Source organism: Portunus trituberculatus, chromosome 23 (genome assembly GCF_017591435.1).
Source record: "Portunus trituberculatus isolate SZX2019 chromosome 23, ASM1759143v1, whole genome shotgun sequence".
Lineage (NCBI taxonomy): Eukaryota > Metazoa > Arthropoda > Malacostraca > Decapoda > Portunidae > Portunus > Portunus trituberculatus.
In genome coordinates this window covers 12450372-12468664 of record NC_059277.1, presented here as the reverse complement: position 1 = coordinate 12468664, position 18293 = coordinate 12450372, and the positions used below count along the sequence as shown (strand labels likewise).

The 18293-nt window shown below is 39.0% G+C and overlaps 1 protein-coding gene across 1 annotated transcript; it reads left to right on the top strand.

The window, feature by feature from the left end:
• The first annotated feature begins 384 nt into the window (after positions 1–384).
• On the top strand, positions 385–17301 carry LOC123507811 (AP-2 complex subunit mu). Its single transcript, XM_045261020.1, has 12 exons — positions 385–535; positions 3833–4019; positions 4203–4286; positions 4604–4682; positions 6365–6480; positions 7086–7188; positions 7478–7591; positions 7934–8078; positions 8839–8974; positions 10437–10534; positions 11367–11478; positions 15583–17301. The coding sequence occupies exons 2-12, from the start codon at positions 3843–3845 to the stop codon at positions 15715–15717; spliced, it is 1299 nt and encodes a 432-aa protein (XP_045116955.1). The 5' UTR covers positions 385–535; positions 3833–3842; the 3' UTR covers positions 15718–17301.
• Positions 17302–18293: the final 992 nt, after the last annotated feature.

Below are 18293 nucleotides of genomic sequence, written 5' to 3'. Positions count from 1 at the left end.
ACCAGGGAGAGGGCGTGACAAAAGAGTAAGGACAACAAATAAAACAGTAAAATAAAACATATCACAAACACCAAGAAAAAGTAAAAAGAGCTGAAAAGAACAGAACATTGCCATATTACTCCACGGTGCAATCTCAGAGGGCTGGACGGAACGGAACAGAAAGGAACCCATTAACAAGAAATATAAAAATAAACAATACGAAATTAACCAAACTAATAAAATACTGCCTAAAAAATAAAATACGTGATAAAAAAGACAAGAAAACTAATACGAACACTGAGAACAGACCAACGTTAGGTAGAACAGCAACGAAGGAAGCATAACAAAAAAGGAAACAAATAACGATAAAAAGAACAAAATATGACTAAGAAAAATAAAACATACTAAAACATAAAAAAGTAACTGAATATAAGAAAAAAATAATTTATTCCACGCCTACTGGACAAAATGGAACGGAACCAAGGAACGGAACGGAACAGAGGAGATTGATCCGCCCCCCTTAGGATGAACACTCCTCTCCCGGCTATTAATTAAGGTGAGTTCTCCCTCTTTACTACTCCACACAGGTAAATTAGTGGGTGCGGGCGTGGCAGGAGTGTGTGGAGATGTGGTGGAGCAGGTGTGGGCGCGAGAAGATGTGGAAATAACAGGTTTGGAGGAGGAAAAGTGTGTTGCGCTGACAGTTCTCTCTCTCTCCTTCTCTCTCAGCTGTTGTTTGTTTGTTGTTGTTGTAGTGAGAGTGAGTGGTTGTTGGTGGTAGTTACTGGTGCTGCTGTTGCTGGTACTGTTGTTTATGGTACTGTTAATCTGCCGCCACTCTTACTGTTACTGCTACCACCACAACCTTCACTACTGCCGTACTACCACCACCACTATTACTACTACTACTACTACTACTACAACTTCTTCTATCACCATTATTACTACTACTATCACCACCACCACCACTACTACCACCACCACCACCACCACCACCACCACCACCACTACTACTACTACTACTACTACTACTACTACTACTACTACTACCATCACCACCACCACTACTGTCACTGCTACTCCTACTGGCACATCCCACTGATAAGATAATTTCTACCATAACACCTACTAGTAGAGAGAACACTTTAACAATGAAACATGAGGAAGGGGATTAAAGGGTTATGTTCCTTGATGTTAATTGTATCCTACTGCCTCTAGCCAACATCCTCCATCTCATAGGTAAAGTTTGTGTTGTCTTTACCTAAATGCATAACCTGACACTTTTTAGAATTAACCCCTTCAAGGCGTCACCGTATTGAAGGGGTTAATTCTAAAAAGTGTCAGGTTATGCATTTAGGTAAAGACAACACAAACTTTACCTATGAGATGGAGGGATGTTGGCTAGAGGCAGTAGAGGAGGGAAAGGATTTAGAAGTAGTGATAGACAGGACTATGAAATTTTCAAAGCAATGTTTAGAAGCAAGAAATAGGGCAAATAGGATCCTGGGTTTTATAAATAGAAATGTTAACATATCATAACATAACATAACATGAATAGTAACAAAGGGCCACCGGGGCCCATCTGGGTTGTCCTGTGTCAGTCGCGTAGCGACCTCGTCATCAGTACTTGGGGATACACTTACAAGTGCACAATGCATTGTATACTGGTTCTGGGTGTTTGACCCATTAACGGGGCTGAGTCCTGCAGCGGGGTCCTCTACAATTTGTGGTCCCCATACATGGGGTTAGTTATAAAAGTAAGGAAGTGGTGCGTAGCTTATATAATTCCTATGTTAGGCCCCATTTAGAGTATTGCATACAGGCCTGGTCACCCCACTATAGGCAGGATATCAACATGTTAGAAGCAGTTCAGAGAAGAGCAACTAGGATGATACCAGCATTAAAGCGCCTGGAGTATAGAGATAGATTAAAGGAATTAAACATGTTTTCATTTGAGAGGAGATGTATAAGAGGGGATATGATAGAGTTATTTAAAATGTTCTCAGATACAAACTACATAGATGTGAGATCTTTCTTTACCTTAGAGGAGGGAAGTAGGACTACAAATCATGGCAGGAAGATTAGAAAGCAAGGCTGCAGGTTAGATAGAAGAAAATATTTCTTTAGTGGTACACTTCTGGAATGCATTGCCAGAGAGGGTTGTAAATAGCACTAGTTTGACAATGTTTAAAAACAGATTAGATAAGCACTTAAATTTATTAGATTTATAATTATGTATAGCACTGCATGATAGTTTTATAAGAAATTTACTATAGTTAAACAAGACATGATCCCCATGTATGGGGATCACAGATTGTAGAGGAATTCGCTGCAGGACTTAGCCCTGTTAATGGGCCAAATATTTAAAATTAGTATATAATGTATTGTGTACTTGTAAGTGTATCTTTAAGTACTGATGACGAGGTCGCTGTGCGACTGATACAGGATAACCTAGATGGGCCCTGGTGGCCCTTTGTTATCCTATTATTTATGTTATATGTTATGTTATGTTAACCACAACACACAATAAATGCAGCGAAGGTATCAGTGCCAGGTGCCAATTTCATGTTCTAGGTGTCAAAATACAACAACTGGTACTTTTCTTATTACTTGATGTTAGATTCTGCACTTCTAAGCCTTCTTCAGGGACTGGCATCTAAGTGGACCTTTTTGTTTAGTCATTTTTGTTGCCCTTAGCCAGTTTTCCCTTCTTTGCAGGTAAAATTTGAAGCAGGCAAACTTGATACTTTAGACATTGGCTGCTCCTGTCCCCCATTAGTGTCACAGTTGAACAACGAGAACATGCCAACCTTACCTTAGAACAGAATCAGAGGAAGTATAGAAAAAATAGATAAATAAGAAAAATTTAAAAGAACGATAGAAAGGACTAAAATAAGATTAAGAAAAAATAAAATGCATACTAAAACTCTCATTCTCATGCTCATACTTTCATCCTGCTTTTCATTTATCAAAAACTATAATATTTCCACAAAAATTTACAACAGATCCTTTCTTTGCCAAATATAACTGTTTGGCTTGACTTTTTTTTTCTAATAAGGTGTGAAATTTGGTCTGTACGTTTCTCCGCTAGCTAAATCCAAACCAAACCTAACCCTCCTCCCCCCCCCAAAAAAAAAAAAAAAAAAAAACAAACGTAAGCTTATCAGACTCAACCTAAGCCTAATCTAACACTGTTTCTGTGGTGGTTTTCAAAAGCATTATGAGTCAATAATAGTTGGCTGTGCAAAAGACATCATAAACATAAAGTGTAGTGACTATAATACCCCAATGTGTGCTTGTGTCATGCATTACTGGCGAGGACTGATAGTAAACATTAACAAATATTTCACACAGAACTGCATGACTTATTTATTTATTTATTTTATTTATTTATTTATTATTTTTTTTATTTGAGGTGTAAAAATGGTGCTGTAGCATCATAGCATGTCTTCCACTACACTTGGTAATGCGTGTAGATCGTGTAGTGCTGCCGCCCCATTGCCCTTGACACGTGAATCCCACAGGCCATGGTGAGGTCAGGTTACTCTTAGGTTGAGGTGGCAGCAGTGTGCAGAGGTGCAGCCAACACCCATAGGTTACTCCCAGTACAGAAAAAGACACTCAAAAGAGAATTGTCAAAGAACATTTAAAAAAAGAATATGAGAAGTGTCTTGAAACCTTCTAAGGGAGTTCCAGAGTTAACAAGTTTCAGTGGTGGATGAGGAGGTGTGGGAAGGCTATTTAAGTGTCATGGTGCAAGGGTGAAGAGGATGCAACAGGTGTGTGTGTGTGTGTGTGTGTGTGTGTGTGTGTGTGTGTGTGTGTGTTGTGATGCAGCAGTGTTGTGTTGCAGAGCCACAAAGATGCTTGGGGGGCTATTCATCTACAACCATAAGGGGGAGGTGCTCATCTCTCGGGTGTATCGCGATGACATTGGCCGCAATGCCGTGGATGCCTTCAGGGTGAATGTGATCCACGCGCGGCAACAAGTCCGCTCCCCCGTCACCAACATTGCCCGCACCAGCTTCTTCCACATCAAGGTGAGCAGCGCCAAACTGCCAGTGTGTGTACTTATGTTTATTTCTTCTTTGTATTAACGATTCCATACGTAACAATGTGTTAGTCTGTCCAGATTGTTTTACTTTCTTTTTATGTATGAGAGGCACTGATATTTGCAGCACGATTCTCTCCTGTCACTCTGTTACTTTACTGCCTATCCTCAGCGTGCCAATATCTGGGTGGCGGCCGTCACCAAGCAGAATGTGAATGCTTCACAGGTGTTTGAGTTCCTTCTAAAGATGCTTGAGGTAAGGGGTGCAGGGGTGAGATATTTACTTCTTTAATGATCTCTCATTGACATTTTTTGTGTGATTATCTGGTTGACACATGAATTAATCACATGAATCACAGGGAAGAGTGATCTTTGAAAATATATTAGTAATGTTACAATTCATATTGTTTCCAGATTCGTATTGTTTTCTTTTCATTTGCTTCAACTCACAACAGTCTGAAGAAGCTCATTAACAGAATCTATTGCAGGCTGTCAGAGCTCAAGGAAGATGTGTACAGCTAGAGTTACTGTGTCTTGGCCATTGCACTCACTGATCACCAAACTCTTTGCCAGGTCATGAGCAGCTATTTTGGGAAGATCTCCGAGGAGAATGTCAAGAACAACTTTGTGCTCATCTATGAACTGCTTGATGGTGAGTGGCTGACTGTCTGGACCTTCAACAGGCAGGTGTGGCCTGTGCTGTTTGATACTCCCTTGAATATTAGAAATGTAGGGGAAGAGATGACATTTGGAAAGGTGTTAGGAAGAGCTTTAGAATCCTTCCCTTGCCAAATACAAGCCTTTTCACTGTTATTGAAGTGTACTATGGCTGTGGGTCATTGGTGATGGGCTGTTGGTGTCACTCATTGTTAGAGTTTGGCAGACGTTTGCTTTCTCTGCTTCCTTTGACATCCTCAGTCATTGGTGACCAGTACTTGTTTAAAGGCTGGTGAACTGAGGACTAGGCAGTTACCTGAGAAACTCTTTGACTGATTCCAACCTGGGGCTTCCAACACTGCAGTCAGATGTCTTAACCCGTAAGAGGTCAACCACGTACATGTACGTGAAGTCTTTGCTTACTATCTGTGGTCAATCACGTACAAGTACCTTCGCTCCTTTCTTGGTTTCCATGCGTTTGAAATTCCCTCCAGCTTCAATATTTATGTTCTTTGAAGTGTCTAGCATACATCAGCACAGTTTCCCGCCATTCTGACATGGGTTAGTCATCCCCCTCCCCCACCCCTCCCTGCTGCCTTAGCGTGACCCCAAAAAAACGGAGTGACATTTGGTATTACTGTCATGAATGTGATGTAGCTCTATGCATTGAGCCTTGTTTTGAAGAATATCACACCCTGCTGCAATACTAAAAAGCTTAGATACTGAAAAAAAATAATAAACTGAGCAAATTATTTTTTACATTATATGTACCGTATTTACAAATATTTTTTTGTATTTTTCATTTCATAAAACATGGGTTAATTTGAATATGTAGCCATCATACATGTCTCGTAGGAGAAAAATATCGATAAAACGATTAAAAAAAGCCTCATTCAGAAGTTTTATGTCTGGCAGCATCACTGAGCGAGGTAAATTTAAAGCTCCAGCTGGACATTAAAAAATGGCAATTTCGAACTTTAACTCTTATTTTTACTTTTCTATGCCCATTTTGAGTTATATGGAATAAAAAAAAAAGTGGAATTTTTGGTGACCTGGATGAGTATTCGGAAGTAAATCAGTGCTGACCTCTTACGGGTTAATGCCTGAACTACTGTGCTCCTGTTCTCCATTATAACCCACCTTATTCTCCAGCCACACAGAGAAACCTTATAGTTGTAGGTCTGGACAGAGATGCTACCAAGCAGTGTGTAGCATAGAGAATACTGTTGAGAATTAAGTACTACACAGAGCCTTTCCAAACCAAAGACACACCAGGACAGCTTTTCCAGATGTAGGAAAGTTATAATCTCTGTAAGCTTAACCCTTTCAGTGTGAGGATGCATTTTTATCTTGAATTTTTGGGTATGATTAGACAATTTTATCTACATTAGGAAGGGTCTATGGAGGTCAGAAGATCAATGGCCAGAGTCTTCACTATTTCAATCCCCACATAAGTTCCTGAAGCTGTATAAAATCACCAAAGAGTAACCAGAATAAATATGAAAATGCATCATGGTACTGAAGAGGTTAAGATCAAAAGTAATACAGTTTAGTAATAGTCTTTGTAAGAGTAAGAACAAAAGTGACACAGTATTTGTCAGTGTTGCAAGGTGTGGAATGGTTTGTGTGATGATCTTCAAGTGGAGGGAGTTACAAATAAGCCTTGGTCCATTTCAGAGATCCTTGACTTTGGGTACCCTCAGAACACAGACACGGGAGTGCTCAAGACCTTCATTACTCAGCAGGGCATCAAGACGGCCAGCAAGGAGGAGCAGTCACAAATCACTTCTCAGGTTGGCTTCTTCTTCTTCTTCTTCTTCTTCTTTATGCAAGAGGGGAAGCTGGTCAAGGGCAATGAAAAAATTTTAAAAAGGCCCACTTGATTGCCAGTTCCCTTAAAGATAAGTAGAGTTAGCCTAAAGTTAGTGACAAATTTCTTGACATTTCCCTCTTAAAAGAAGTCAGTTCGTAGGAAGATGGAAATACAGAAACAGGCAGGGACTTGCAGAGTTTACCAGAGAAAGTTATGAATGATTGAGAGTACTGATTAACTCTTGTATTAGAGAATTGGACAGAATAGGTGTGAGAGGAAGAAGAAAGTGTTGTGTCTCATGCCTCTTATGTTTTGCTTCCTCTGAGAAATACCTTTATGGGTGTTAATGATAAAAATTACTTTGGTGATAAAGATAGAATTACCAATAACAAAAGTATTCAAGGATTGGGTAGTCATGCATTGATAAATTGCTGCTCATGTCTTTGCTTCCTTAGAAACCTTGTGAATTCATTACAAAAGATGCATCACCAGTAACAAGAGCATTCTGGGATGTTGTGTTTGTGCTGACTCTTGCAGTAGCAGTATTTTTTTCCTCCTTTCCCTCACATGTTGTACTGGCCACAGGTGACGGGACAGATTGGGTGGCGGCGCGAGGGGATCAAGTACCGGCGCAACGAACTCTTCCTGGATGTTATTGAATATGTCAACCTGCTCATGTCCCCCCAAGGTAAGCTGCTCTCTCTCTCTCTCTCTCTCTCTCTCTCTCTCTCTCTCTCTCTCTCTCTCTCTCTCTCTCTCTCTCTCTCTCTCTCTCTCTGACATATGAGTACCATTTACATCTTGTTCTGACATTGCAACTTAATCTTTTATTCTTATTTACAAGTTCAGTTTTTGTTCTAAAGTATAAATTGTTACATAATCAGAAGTGCAAGTTTGATTTGTGTATCTGAGGAATTTGAAATAGTTATGATGATTACGAGATGAGGTGTGGTTATAGCTGAGTGTGTTGTGTACAGGCCAGGTGTTGTCTGCCCATGTTGCTGGCAAGGTGGTGATGAAGAGCTACCTGTCAGGCATGCCAGAGTGCAAGTTTGGCATCAACGACAAGATTGTCATGGACGCCAAGAGAGGTAAGGCAGACTCACACTATGACACATATTCAGCCAGACAGACACACAAACCAGGGATATTGCAGGGTAGTTTCTCACACCCTCTTATTTTCCAGTTCTATTGTAATACTTGTGGTCTTTTACTGAAGCAGTTCTCCGGGAGATTTGTATGATATTGGAACTCATGGGACTGTAGAACTGTAGGTAAACATTCTCATTTATGGGCAATTAACTTCAGTTACTTTCTTATTGTCTTTCCAGTGTACAGTGAGTTTATTGCTTCAAGTTGAGCCATGTTATTCATGTGGAAGAAATTATAAATGCTATTATAATTTGTTATTTAAAGAATGACTTGTTTTTTAGGTTCGTCTGATGAGTCACAAAGATCCGGGAAGACCAGCATTGCTATCGACGACTGCCAGTTCCACCAATGTGTCAAGCTGTCCAAGTTTGAGACGGAGCATTCTATATCCTTTGTTCCTCCTGATGGGGAATTTGAACTCATGAGGTGAGCTGTTAACTTTTGTATGATAGTTTTTTCGCTGTTTACTTGTCTATGGTATGACCGGATCAATTCAAGCTTGTAATATTCTGTTTTGTGTTTGTCTGTTTACTTGTCTATGGTATGACTGGATTGATTCAAGCTTGTAATATTCTGCCTTGCATTTCTCTGTTTACTTTTCTATGGTGTGACTGGATTGATTAAGCTTGTAATATTTTGCCTTTTATTATTATATTATTATTAATTTTTTTACTTTTACTGTGATGTGTAACAATTTTTGACACTAAGAGCAACTTATGGAATCTTTATAAGTATGTGCAAGACGAAAAGGTACTAAAATAGTTATTAACTTAATAACTTAAGTAATTACTAGGTCATTGAATGTGTGGAAGTAACAATACAACAAGAAAAGGAAAGATGTGTGAGATTGTAAAAGAGTTAAGTTTGTTTATAATAATAACACACACTATGTCCTCTAGTTACGGTTTTCACTGATCTGTTGTCCTGTTTGGAAAGCTGTGTTTTGTACACCAATGTTGCCTATCCATAAAGCCTTGTGTGTGTGAATGTGATATCTACCTGTGGTCTTAATTAAGGGAACCACCAAACAGAAATTCTGGAGTAGTAGATAAGACCGGTGGCTGGTGCAAGTCGCGTCCAAAGTGTGTAGATGGTGTGACCTGACCCATCCCACACAGCACCTCCAGGTCAGGTGTTCCCATCACTGTGCACTGCTGGTAACAACACTCTTGGTCTTGTGTGACAGGTACCGCACCACCAAGGACATCTCCCTGCCTTTCCGAGTGATCCCGCTGGTGCGCGAGGTGGGCCGCACCAAGATGGAGGTGAAGGTGGTCATCAAGAGTAACTTCAAGCCTTCACTGCTGGCACAAAAGATCGAGGTCAGCTCTCCTTGTCCTGTGTTGAGTTTCCTTTTTTACTGTTAACTTTCACATCCATGAATTTTCTTTTTCAAGTTGAACATTCCCTTTTGCTTGCTTTAATCAATTAATATTCATGTTGTTTTACTTAGTCTTAATAGTGTGAATTGTATATTTATATATTTTTCAAAGTAAGAAGAGAAAATTGGCCTAGGGCAACAAAATTATTAAACAAAAAGGCCCACTTAGATGCCAGTCCACAGATAAAGTGTACTGCTTTGTCTGGGTCATCCTGTGTGGGATTGTTGCTTTTTTATATAGATAGATGGACCCGCCATGGTACAGTGGAACCATGCGCACTTTGGGGTCCAAGGGATCTCCAAGCGCATGAGTTTGAATCCTGGCCATGGTCCAAGTGTAGGTTGTGCTTTCTCACACAGGGTAACAGTTTCCTAGTGGGTGAGCTTTCACATAGAAGGGACCTAAAAAGATACCTCCTTTAGCCCATAAATTCCCATGAAAAGCCTGCATTGTTGGAAAAAAAAAGTAAATAAATAAAATTTATATTTGCATATTGTGTGAGTAAAACAAGTGAATGCAGGTTTCAGCAAGTGCAAACACAGGATGAAGCAGAATTACTTTGTTTATTTTGTATTTTGGCTGTGACCTTCCTCATTGAATCTTAGTAAGTAAAGTAACAGACGTTTAGTTCCTTGCTGTCCTTCACCATTCTTTTAGTGACTGACTTCTTTAACCCCTTCAGCACCATGCAGTATTTTCATATTCATTCTGGTTACTATTTAGCAATTTTATATGGATTCAGAAACTTACATGGAGATCAAAATAGTAAAGACTCTGACCATTAATCTTTTGACCTCTGTAGATCCTTCCTAATGCAAATAAAAAATTTTAATCATACCCAAAAAATCATGGTTAAAATGTTTCCCAGTACTGAAGGGGTTAATGGCATCGCCCCTCATGTGTACTGGTTTGTTTTTATGACTAATGTGGAGTTGAGTGTGAGGGGTGCAAACATCAGTAGGATAGATGGTGAAATCAGTAACAGTGCAAATGGAAGGCAGGGGTGGGAGGCAAGGGTGGAAGGGTGCAGTGTGGGAGTTTGGGAAGTTGAGAGAAACTTGGCCTATAGTGCCTGTAGGTACACTTGAAGAGTATGGGGAGTGCTGTTCAGCTTCCACCCATTAGTGGCGCAGGCAATTTTATTTATAGTGGTACCCATATTAGTGCCCATATCACCACCCAAGTGCATCTTTGGTGTAATGCAATTACACTTCCACCTAGAATCTGGGTATCACGGTGACATGTAGGTAACTTTAAACTTATCGACTAATGACAAAGTTTCAAGGTGGTACGTGATGGGATTTGAATCTACGCGTGGACGTCTACCCGATCCCACGCTCACCAACTTATCCACTACACTGCCATGGACATGTTCAGTAAAGTGTCATTATTATTTCTTCAGGTGCGGATTCCAACTCCTCTCAATACTTCTGGGGTGCAGCTCATCTGTATGAAAGGAAAGGCAAAGTACAAGGCTTCAGAAAATGCCATTGTGTGGAAGTAAGTGGTTGATGTTCACTGAGGTGTGTGTGTGTGTGTGTGTGTGTGTGTGTGTGTGTGTGTGTGTGTGTGTGTGTGTGTGTGTGTGTGTGCGTGCCAGTGAGAGTTGTAAAGAAGTGATACCAGAAGCAAGAACAAAATTATAAGAGTAAGGTTGTCAAGTTCATTCCTGGGTGAGTGTTCTTCTCTTTGTAGTAATAAGAGTAAGAATAGACTCATGATGAACACAGTGATTAATTATGGAATATTGCAAGTAGAGTTCATCTTTCTTTCGTTAAGTAACATAGCAATCATTATCCAGGTAATTTTTCAAAGATGGTAATTTGTTATTAAATTAAGCTTGTGAATAGAAACTCCTTTTACCTCAATGAAGTTTTTAACAATTGTGTTTAAATTAAATATCACGAGTGAAATTTTATGGTGTGTGTGTGTGTGTGTGTGTGTGTGTGTGTGTGTGTGTGTGTGTGTGTGTGTATTTACCTAGTTGTAGTTTTACAGGGCCTGGGCTTTATGTTGGTGTGGCCCCATCTCCATATCCACACTCATCCAATCTTACTTTAAAAGTATGCACACTTGTTGCAGACACTACTTCTTCATTTAAACTGTGTTTAAACTGTGTGTGTGTGTGTTTGTGTGTGTGTGTGTGTGTGTGTGTGTGTGTGTGTGTGTGTGTGTGTGTGTGTGTGTGGTACTTATTTGCCTTTAAATAGCCAATAATCATATTTTTTTAAGAATTTTTAAAACTGATAAGCACTTGTTCCTGTGACAAAGCATTCCACTGATCTGTTGTTATGTGTGTGTGTGTGTGTGTGTGTGTGTGGTGGTTCTGCAGGATCAAGCGTATGGGTGGCATGAAGGAGTCCCAGATATCGGCTGAAATTGAACTGCTGCAGACAGACACTAAGAAGAAGTGGACAAGGCCTCCCATCTCCATGAACTTTGAGGTAAGAGTGGACTGGCAGAGAGAGAGAGATGCTCTGTGGCAGACTTTACTCTATGGACATTGCTTTTTGCCTGTCCTTGTCTCCACTGTTTGATTTTGTCCTGAATATTGCCATACCCTTTGTTAGGATTTTATTAATGCCACTCGTCTCCTTTTTGGCTCATGAAATTTAGCACGAACACTTATTTCTAACATAATTTGCTTTTGTGGTGACTTTGCAAACAAAAGGCCAATAAAGTCTGCCTTACTGCAATCATGTACAGCTTGATTAGTAATGCTTGTGGCTTGTAACTATAATGCCACCTTTGAAATATCATGTGAACAGTGAGCTATTGCCCTGAGGATGGGATAGTGGGCCACTAGAGGTCCTTGACAGGAACAAACATCACTGGTCAAGCTGTGAGTGGTGATCAGTGTGGGCAGAGTTGACCTGTCTTGTGTCTATATGCTGAGGCTCTTGTGATCTGGCAGCTGGCCTTGGGAATTTGTCTTTTTGAGAGTCAGGCAAAGATGAATGCTGCTTGTTAAGGGTTCAGAAATATATATATATATATATATATATATATATATATATATATATATATATATATATATATATATATATATATATATACTAATTAGCTTTCATGAGCTGTGTTTAGGTAAATTTGACTATGAATTGTTGTTTGACAATGTAAATATCTGTTTAAGTTTTATTTTATATAGAACCAGTAACACATTTTCTCAAAAATTTTTGACAAAATTTTATCTTGGTTTTCTGCAGAGAATTTTTATCTTCTAATGTAGCCAAACAGAGAACTGTAGAATTCTGGGAAGTGTCAGCTGAAAAGAAGCAAAACAAGCAGGCTTTGTGATGCTGAAGAAAAGAAAGGAATTAAATATTTGTGTAGTCATGATTAGCTCGCAGACAATGCAAGAATGTTTGCTGCTGTGGTGTGTTGGGTGGCAACATTTGTCAACTCCAGCTCTCACCTCATGAGCCACTGGGGTCCCCCCCATCCCTCCTTTGTATTGTACTCCATGCACATCACATGTTGTAGAGATAAACATCACTACAATAGCAGGTTGCTGTGCTTAAACAAGACTCTTGTTCCAAAGCCTGCTAAACCTGATTATTTCTGCTGTAAAGGAGTAGAACACACTTGTACAGCCATCTGTCATTGGTGGAAAGCATCATGCCTGCCTTCAGCTTGTGCTACTGTGAGCAGGAGTTGTAACTGAATTTCTCATGAAATGCAACCAGCTTTGAGTTTGGCATAAAATTTCTGAAGTGATGACAGCTTTTTGATAAGTAAAAGTAATTCTTTGATTAAAATAGAAGCAACACCAATACTCTGATCACATTATTTTGTCAAACAATCTCCTTGCTAATGTACTTCAAGGTAACAATGATGCTATTCGGAGTATCATTTCAGCTTTCTGGGTCAAATACTCTCACTTAATGGCAGAGTTCAAGCATTTAATTTTGAATATCTTGGTGCCAGAGGAAGAAAGGAAGAGAGGAGGAGAGGTTTGCAGAATATTACAGGCCAGGACATGTGGGTTTCCAATGTTAAATGACTATGATCTATATGTTTGTCTGACCCATACCCTTTTTTATGTACATGAGAGAGAGAGAGAGAGAGAGAGAGAGAGAGAGAGAGAGTGGTGCCTGGGTAGCATGGTGGCCTGTTGTGTCAACAACTGAGGTGAGATGACCTTTACATTTCCTTGTCTACACTTTGAAGGGCTGCTGGTGTAAGGTATTATTTCTCAAGCTAATTAGTTTTTTCCACCCAAAGGTACCTTCTCTACTGATGTTACTGTTTTGTGTGGGAGCCGGGTAAAAAGATGCTGATGTGTGCTCAAAATATACCCAACTTTGAGCCAAAGCATAAAGAAATAATTACTTTTATGATTCTATCTTTGATGCCATTCAAAGCGTCTCCCTTGTCCCTCCACACTTTTGGCACTGGGCTCATCAGTCCCTCCACAGGTGGAAACATTTCTGGAATTCTTGTTTGAATGACTACCAGGCACATCATCACATTCTGCATGTCTTGTTGGCTCTCACATATGGAGCCTTAGAGATGTCAGTGTCCTCATATCAGCAGACTGATGGGAAATCTCAAAGAGCTGTGTATTGAGAGTAGGAAACCTCACCAATCTGAGGATTTTTGCACTTAAGTAAATGTGGGTCAGGTGAATTACAACAAGCAGCAGCCTGAGTGACAGTGCCTTCTGGACAGCTTGCTTGGAATCATGTACTGCATAATTAGAGGATATTGTTTTTTTATGCAGTTTATTTAAGACTTTGGAATTCCAATATTTTTTGTATGGTTATGATATATCTGTAAATGATAGGCAAACAGTATTGAGATAGTGTATAGCTCTGTGGAAAAGATATATTTCTTGACACAAGATCATCTCTTATTTATTGTTGCTGCTTGATTGAAGTTTATCAGAAATACAGCAATAAAGATTAATAATTATGACTATAATGTTTGTGTCTGGGGCAATCAAGTACTGTTATCAGTCATTGCTGGAAGGAGTATGATCAGTTTTCCTTGAAATCAACAAATCCTGTGTGGCCGATCTGCCAGCATATCTTAAGATATTTGGTTGATAATAATGGAAGATAAGGCAAATATGCTTCTCAAAGTTGTCAGTCCTAGGGAGAAATAAAGTGTTCAGTGAAGTCATATTGCCAGACTTCAATTAGTTGTGGCTTAATCTTCAAAGCTGACCCAGGCCTTCTTGATCAAGCATTAAATCCCTCAGAATGGCCAGGTTCTCTCCTCATGAAGTGTTGTTCCTTGTGACTCATGGTTGTTCCTTGAGCTGAGGATACCACAGTAAAGATCCTGACATGCACAGCAGATACAAGACACAGTAGTGAGCGTGATAGTTATAACCAGGACTTCTTGCGATGTTGTCACCCATGAAAGGACTAATGGGCTAATCTTTTTGTTCTTTGCCCAGGGCCCAATATTTTTTAACATCTCTGTATACCTCAAGTTTGTGTTCAACCAAAGAATGGTGTAGCTTGGTAGTGGGAAACTTTAAACATTATATTTCATCACTACAACTTTTGGAAGGTTGATATGATTATACTTAGGAAGGTTTTCTGGGCTTGCTTAATCTTGGGATAAGATCTTGTACATTTCTTTGAACTAACATGCATGACGGGAAGATTGGTGAAGCAATAATATGATTACTGTCATTGATACTTATTCTTACTTTGCAAAAACTGGACCACAACCTGTAAACGCTTGGCTTCCTGTCCTGCCTAACTGTGTGGCACTAGCACTCTTTACTGTTTGGCTTGGCTTTTATTGGAAACATCTTCTAATGCCAGGCCAACTCTTTCCTCCTCCTTCATTTTCTTACCTTATAAGAAAAATACTTATTCAATTATGTAGAACAAATTTTGCTTTTACTGTGACATAATTGTATATGACACTCTCTATCATTCATGTTTATGGAATATCTTTCTTCATTTTAAGACTAGAGTAGATAAAAGGTTAACCTCACTCCTGATCAGTTTCATATTGTGTGAAGGAGTGACAGGCAGGTGCAGGTGTTTGGTGTCAGCAGGTGTGATTAATGGGGTAGAGTTGTTGTCTGTTTAGAAGGAACATGTTGTACACAGGTCTTTGTTACAGGTAAATAATTAGCAATGGTTAATGTATTATTCAGAGTAGTGTATAGTTTAAAATGCTTTAAGGTGAGTAACAGAGATAATTTGATTATTAATAAGTTCTTTGTGTCATTGAATGGTTTTTATGTATTTGTTTATTTATTTGTTTATTTATTTATTTTTTTTTTTTTTTTTATTTATTTATTTATTTTTTTTTTTTTGCCATTACTTTTAGGCAGAATATTAGTATGATATATTCATTTTCATGATATTTTATAGAAATATTTATCAGAACTTTAGACTATAATTTGTTTTTGCTCAAAGAGATTAATTGATCTGTAGAAAATTGTTATCATAGATGATAGCTTACACATATTTTCCAGGCTATTTATGTTGTTCTGGTTGAGAAGGCAATGTGTGTTTTTAAACATTAGTTGTGCTGCTCAAGTGCTCCTCTATTAATCTGTCACTCTTTCCTCTCCAAAGGTGCCGTTTGCTCCATCAGGCTTCAAAGTTCGCTACTTGAAAGTGTTTGAGTCCAAGCTCAACTACTCTGACCATGACGTTATCAAATGGGTTCGTTACATCGGCCGTTCGGGACTCTACGAGACCAGATGCTAATTACCTTTATCCCGGCTCATTATATAGCATTTACCCAAGGCAGGACAGTATTGTCCACCAGATCACCCTGAAAGTGCGTATCAGAAGCTCTGCTTTATCATCATATCATTTGTATGAGTTAACATACATACTATCACAGACTTGTGAACAGGTGTCACGAATGTGGAGGACGTTGTTACAAGAGATGCCATAGGTATGAATAGACGAGTCCATCAGATTGATCATTTCAAGCCAAGTGTAGGTGAAGCTAAGTGAACCAGGGCCTGGAGTGGCTCTGGGCTGCCAGCATGTTATGATTAGTTGTACCTCATTCTCAGCCAGGACCTTGCTTGCACCAGACATCACTGGCAGGCATTTGTATTGTAGCTGTGTTCATGGAATGATATTATCGAGAAGATAGTCACTGTTATTGAGTCAGTTTATTTGTTAATTGCATGTATATAATTTTTTTGAAGAGTAAGTACTACATACATATATCAGTTTATATTTTAAAAATTTATGCTAGATGGTTTATTTTACTTCACCAGTCTGGTATAGATTTAAACTTCCTAATTAATTACAAGAACTACATTCCCTATTTGTCTTCTGTTCTGCAGTTGTTTTTCATTATAGTTTTAGTGACGTGTAGTGAACTCTTTAGGGAATCTCGACTCTTTCATTGTTGACCTTTTGTGATGTTTAAGATGGTTGCCTAAAAGTTCCTGAACCCTTTGTGTGTGTGGCACATTGAGGGTTCTCTGAACACTTCAGACAACTTCCTGGATGTAGTTTATCAAAAGTTGATGGAGACCACAGATTAGATGGAGTTTATATCAAACCTCAGTAGTTATCAGCATTAAGGCAAATGGTGGTCACATCTTGTGCAGAATCGTCATAATATTTTGGATCATGTAAGTTGGTGCATGCTCTTAGTCTTAAATCTCCTTTAGATGGAAATTCTCCTTATTTTGCATCTTGGTTTAACATTTTTGTTACTGATCCCATTTTTTGCTTGGCATGGAGAAGGCAGTCTTAAATATAACAAATTATAGTGGTGTGGAAGGGACCTTTATTTTTCATGTTTCATTGCTAGGGAAGTGAAGCCAGCTAACCAGGAATTATTGGAAGTTAACATATTTCTTTTCTTTGTATTCGGTTCACCTTCATAACATCTTTCCTCATAACATTTCCTTGCAATACTCGATCCAACAGTTTGACTTACTATTGGTGCAAGAATACTGACTGACTAACTAACCAGCCCATCACTAACCTTGACTCAGCCCAGTCTTTGTGCATTTATACAGAGCCTTAACCCTCCAACCCTCCTCCCTGGCTTTTAAGGTAATTAGAAAGACACTTGCACGACTCTCTGCCTGGTCCGCATGGATTGTGGTGTTGAGTTCCGAGAGGCCGATGTTGTGCACCCATTTGATGATGTCATGGCTCACACTCAAATCTTGTTCTCAAGCTACCCCAAATACAAGCATGGGTTAGCATTGCCTGACTCCAGCTGACAATGTTATTTGACCATCTGCCTCTGATGCTGCTGCTACTGCTGGTGTAGTTACAATAATAATAATGAAGCAAAATGTATTCTCTATTGTCCACATGTCTTTGATTAAACCCAAGGTGTTTTGAATGACTAATCTAACAAGACATTGCACAGATGTGTCAAAATCAGCCTCAAAGAGAGGCATTTTTTACAATTTTTTATCTACACTAACTGGATTTGGAAATACTTTTATAGTAGAGAAGATCTTATCTGTCAATCACTGCCCAAGACTCAACCAGATCCTTATGCTCATGCTGCTTTGCTAATTGAACTTTTTCCCTGTTACTGTTTCTGCTTCACAAATAATGGATACCAGAGCTAGCATGTGAACATGACACTAATACTTCACACACAACTGTCCTCAGTCCATCACTGAACATGGATCTTCTTAAGCTTGATATAACCTGTCACTCTTTCAAGGCGCTATGGAGAAAAAATAGTTGTATTTCTCATTTGCTCTTACAAAACTAACAATAATAATAGTAATAATGACGATAATGCAGCCACGTATGAGATAACAATACAACCACTTATGATGTGTAATAATAGGCAAATGCCAGTTATTTCATATGGATCTGATATAGTTAGACAAATTCTAAGGAAATCATAAACCAAAATGTGTTCAGAATGTATAATGTATATTACAATCAATACTTAATTTTCTTGTACAAGTTTTCAACATTAGTCCAGGCTCTTCCATTCTTGGCTGTGAAAAATGTATACTCATGTCACATATTTGCTGAGATTACTCCTTTAATCTTCAAGAGAAGTGAAGAAGATGGATGCATTTACATATTAGCATATTATTTGAATCACACTGATTATGAGAAATCCAATCAAGTTACATTATTGTGAATGACAAAATACCACAAATAAAACCAATTGCTAGTTCAGTTTGTCACATTGGCTTGCCAGAATAACATCTACTGCAGCCAGATGCCTTTTCTTCTTGGCCTTTCTGTTCTCCCAAAGATTAATTTTCTTCCCATGCTCCCCCAGCAGCAAGCCTGACCTTACAGCAATCACCAGTCTTCAGACACACACC

Bases quoted from the DNA above. Each gene is read 5' to 3' on its own strand.
- LOC123507811 (XM_045261020.1), top strand. From the start codon at position 3,843: ATGCTTGGGGGGCTATTCATCTACAACCATAAGGGGGAGGTGCTCATC. The intron at 4,683-6,364 runs GTGAGTGGCTGA...GGTCCATTTCAG, and splicing joins CATCTATGAACTGCTTGATG to AGATCCTTGACTTTGGGTAC. The intron at 7,592-7,933 runs GTAAGGCAGACT...CTTGTTTTTTAG, and splicing joins TGTCATGGACGCCAAGAGAG to GTTCGTCTGATGAGTCACAA.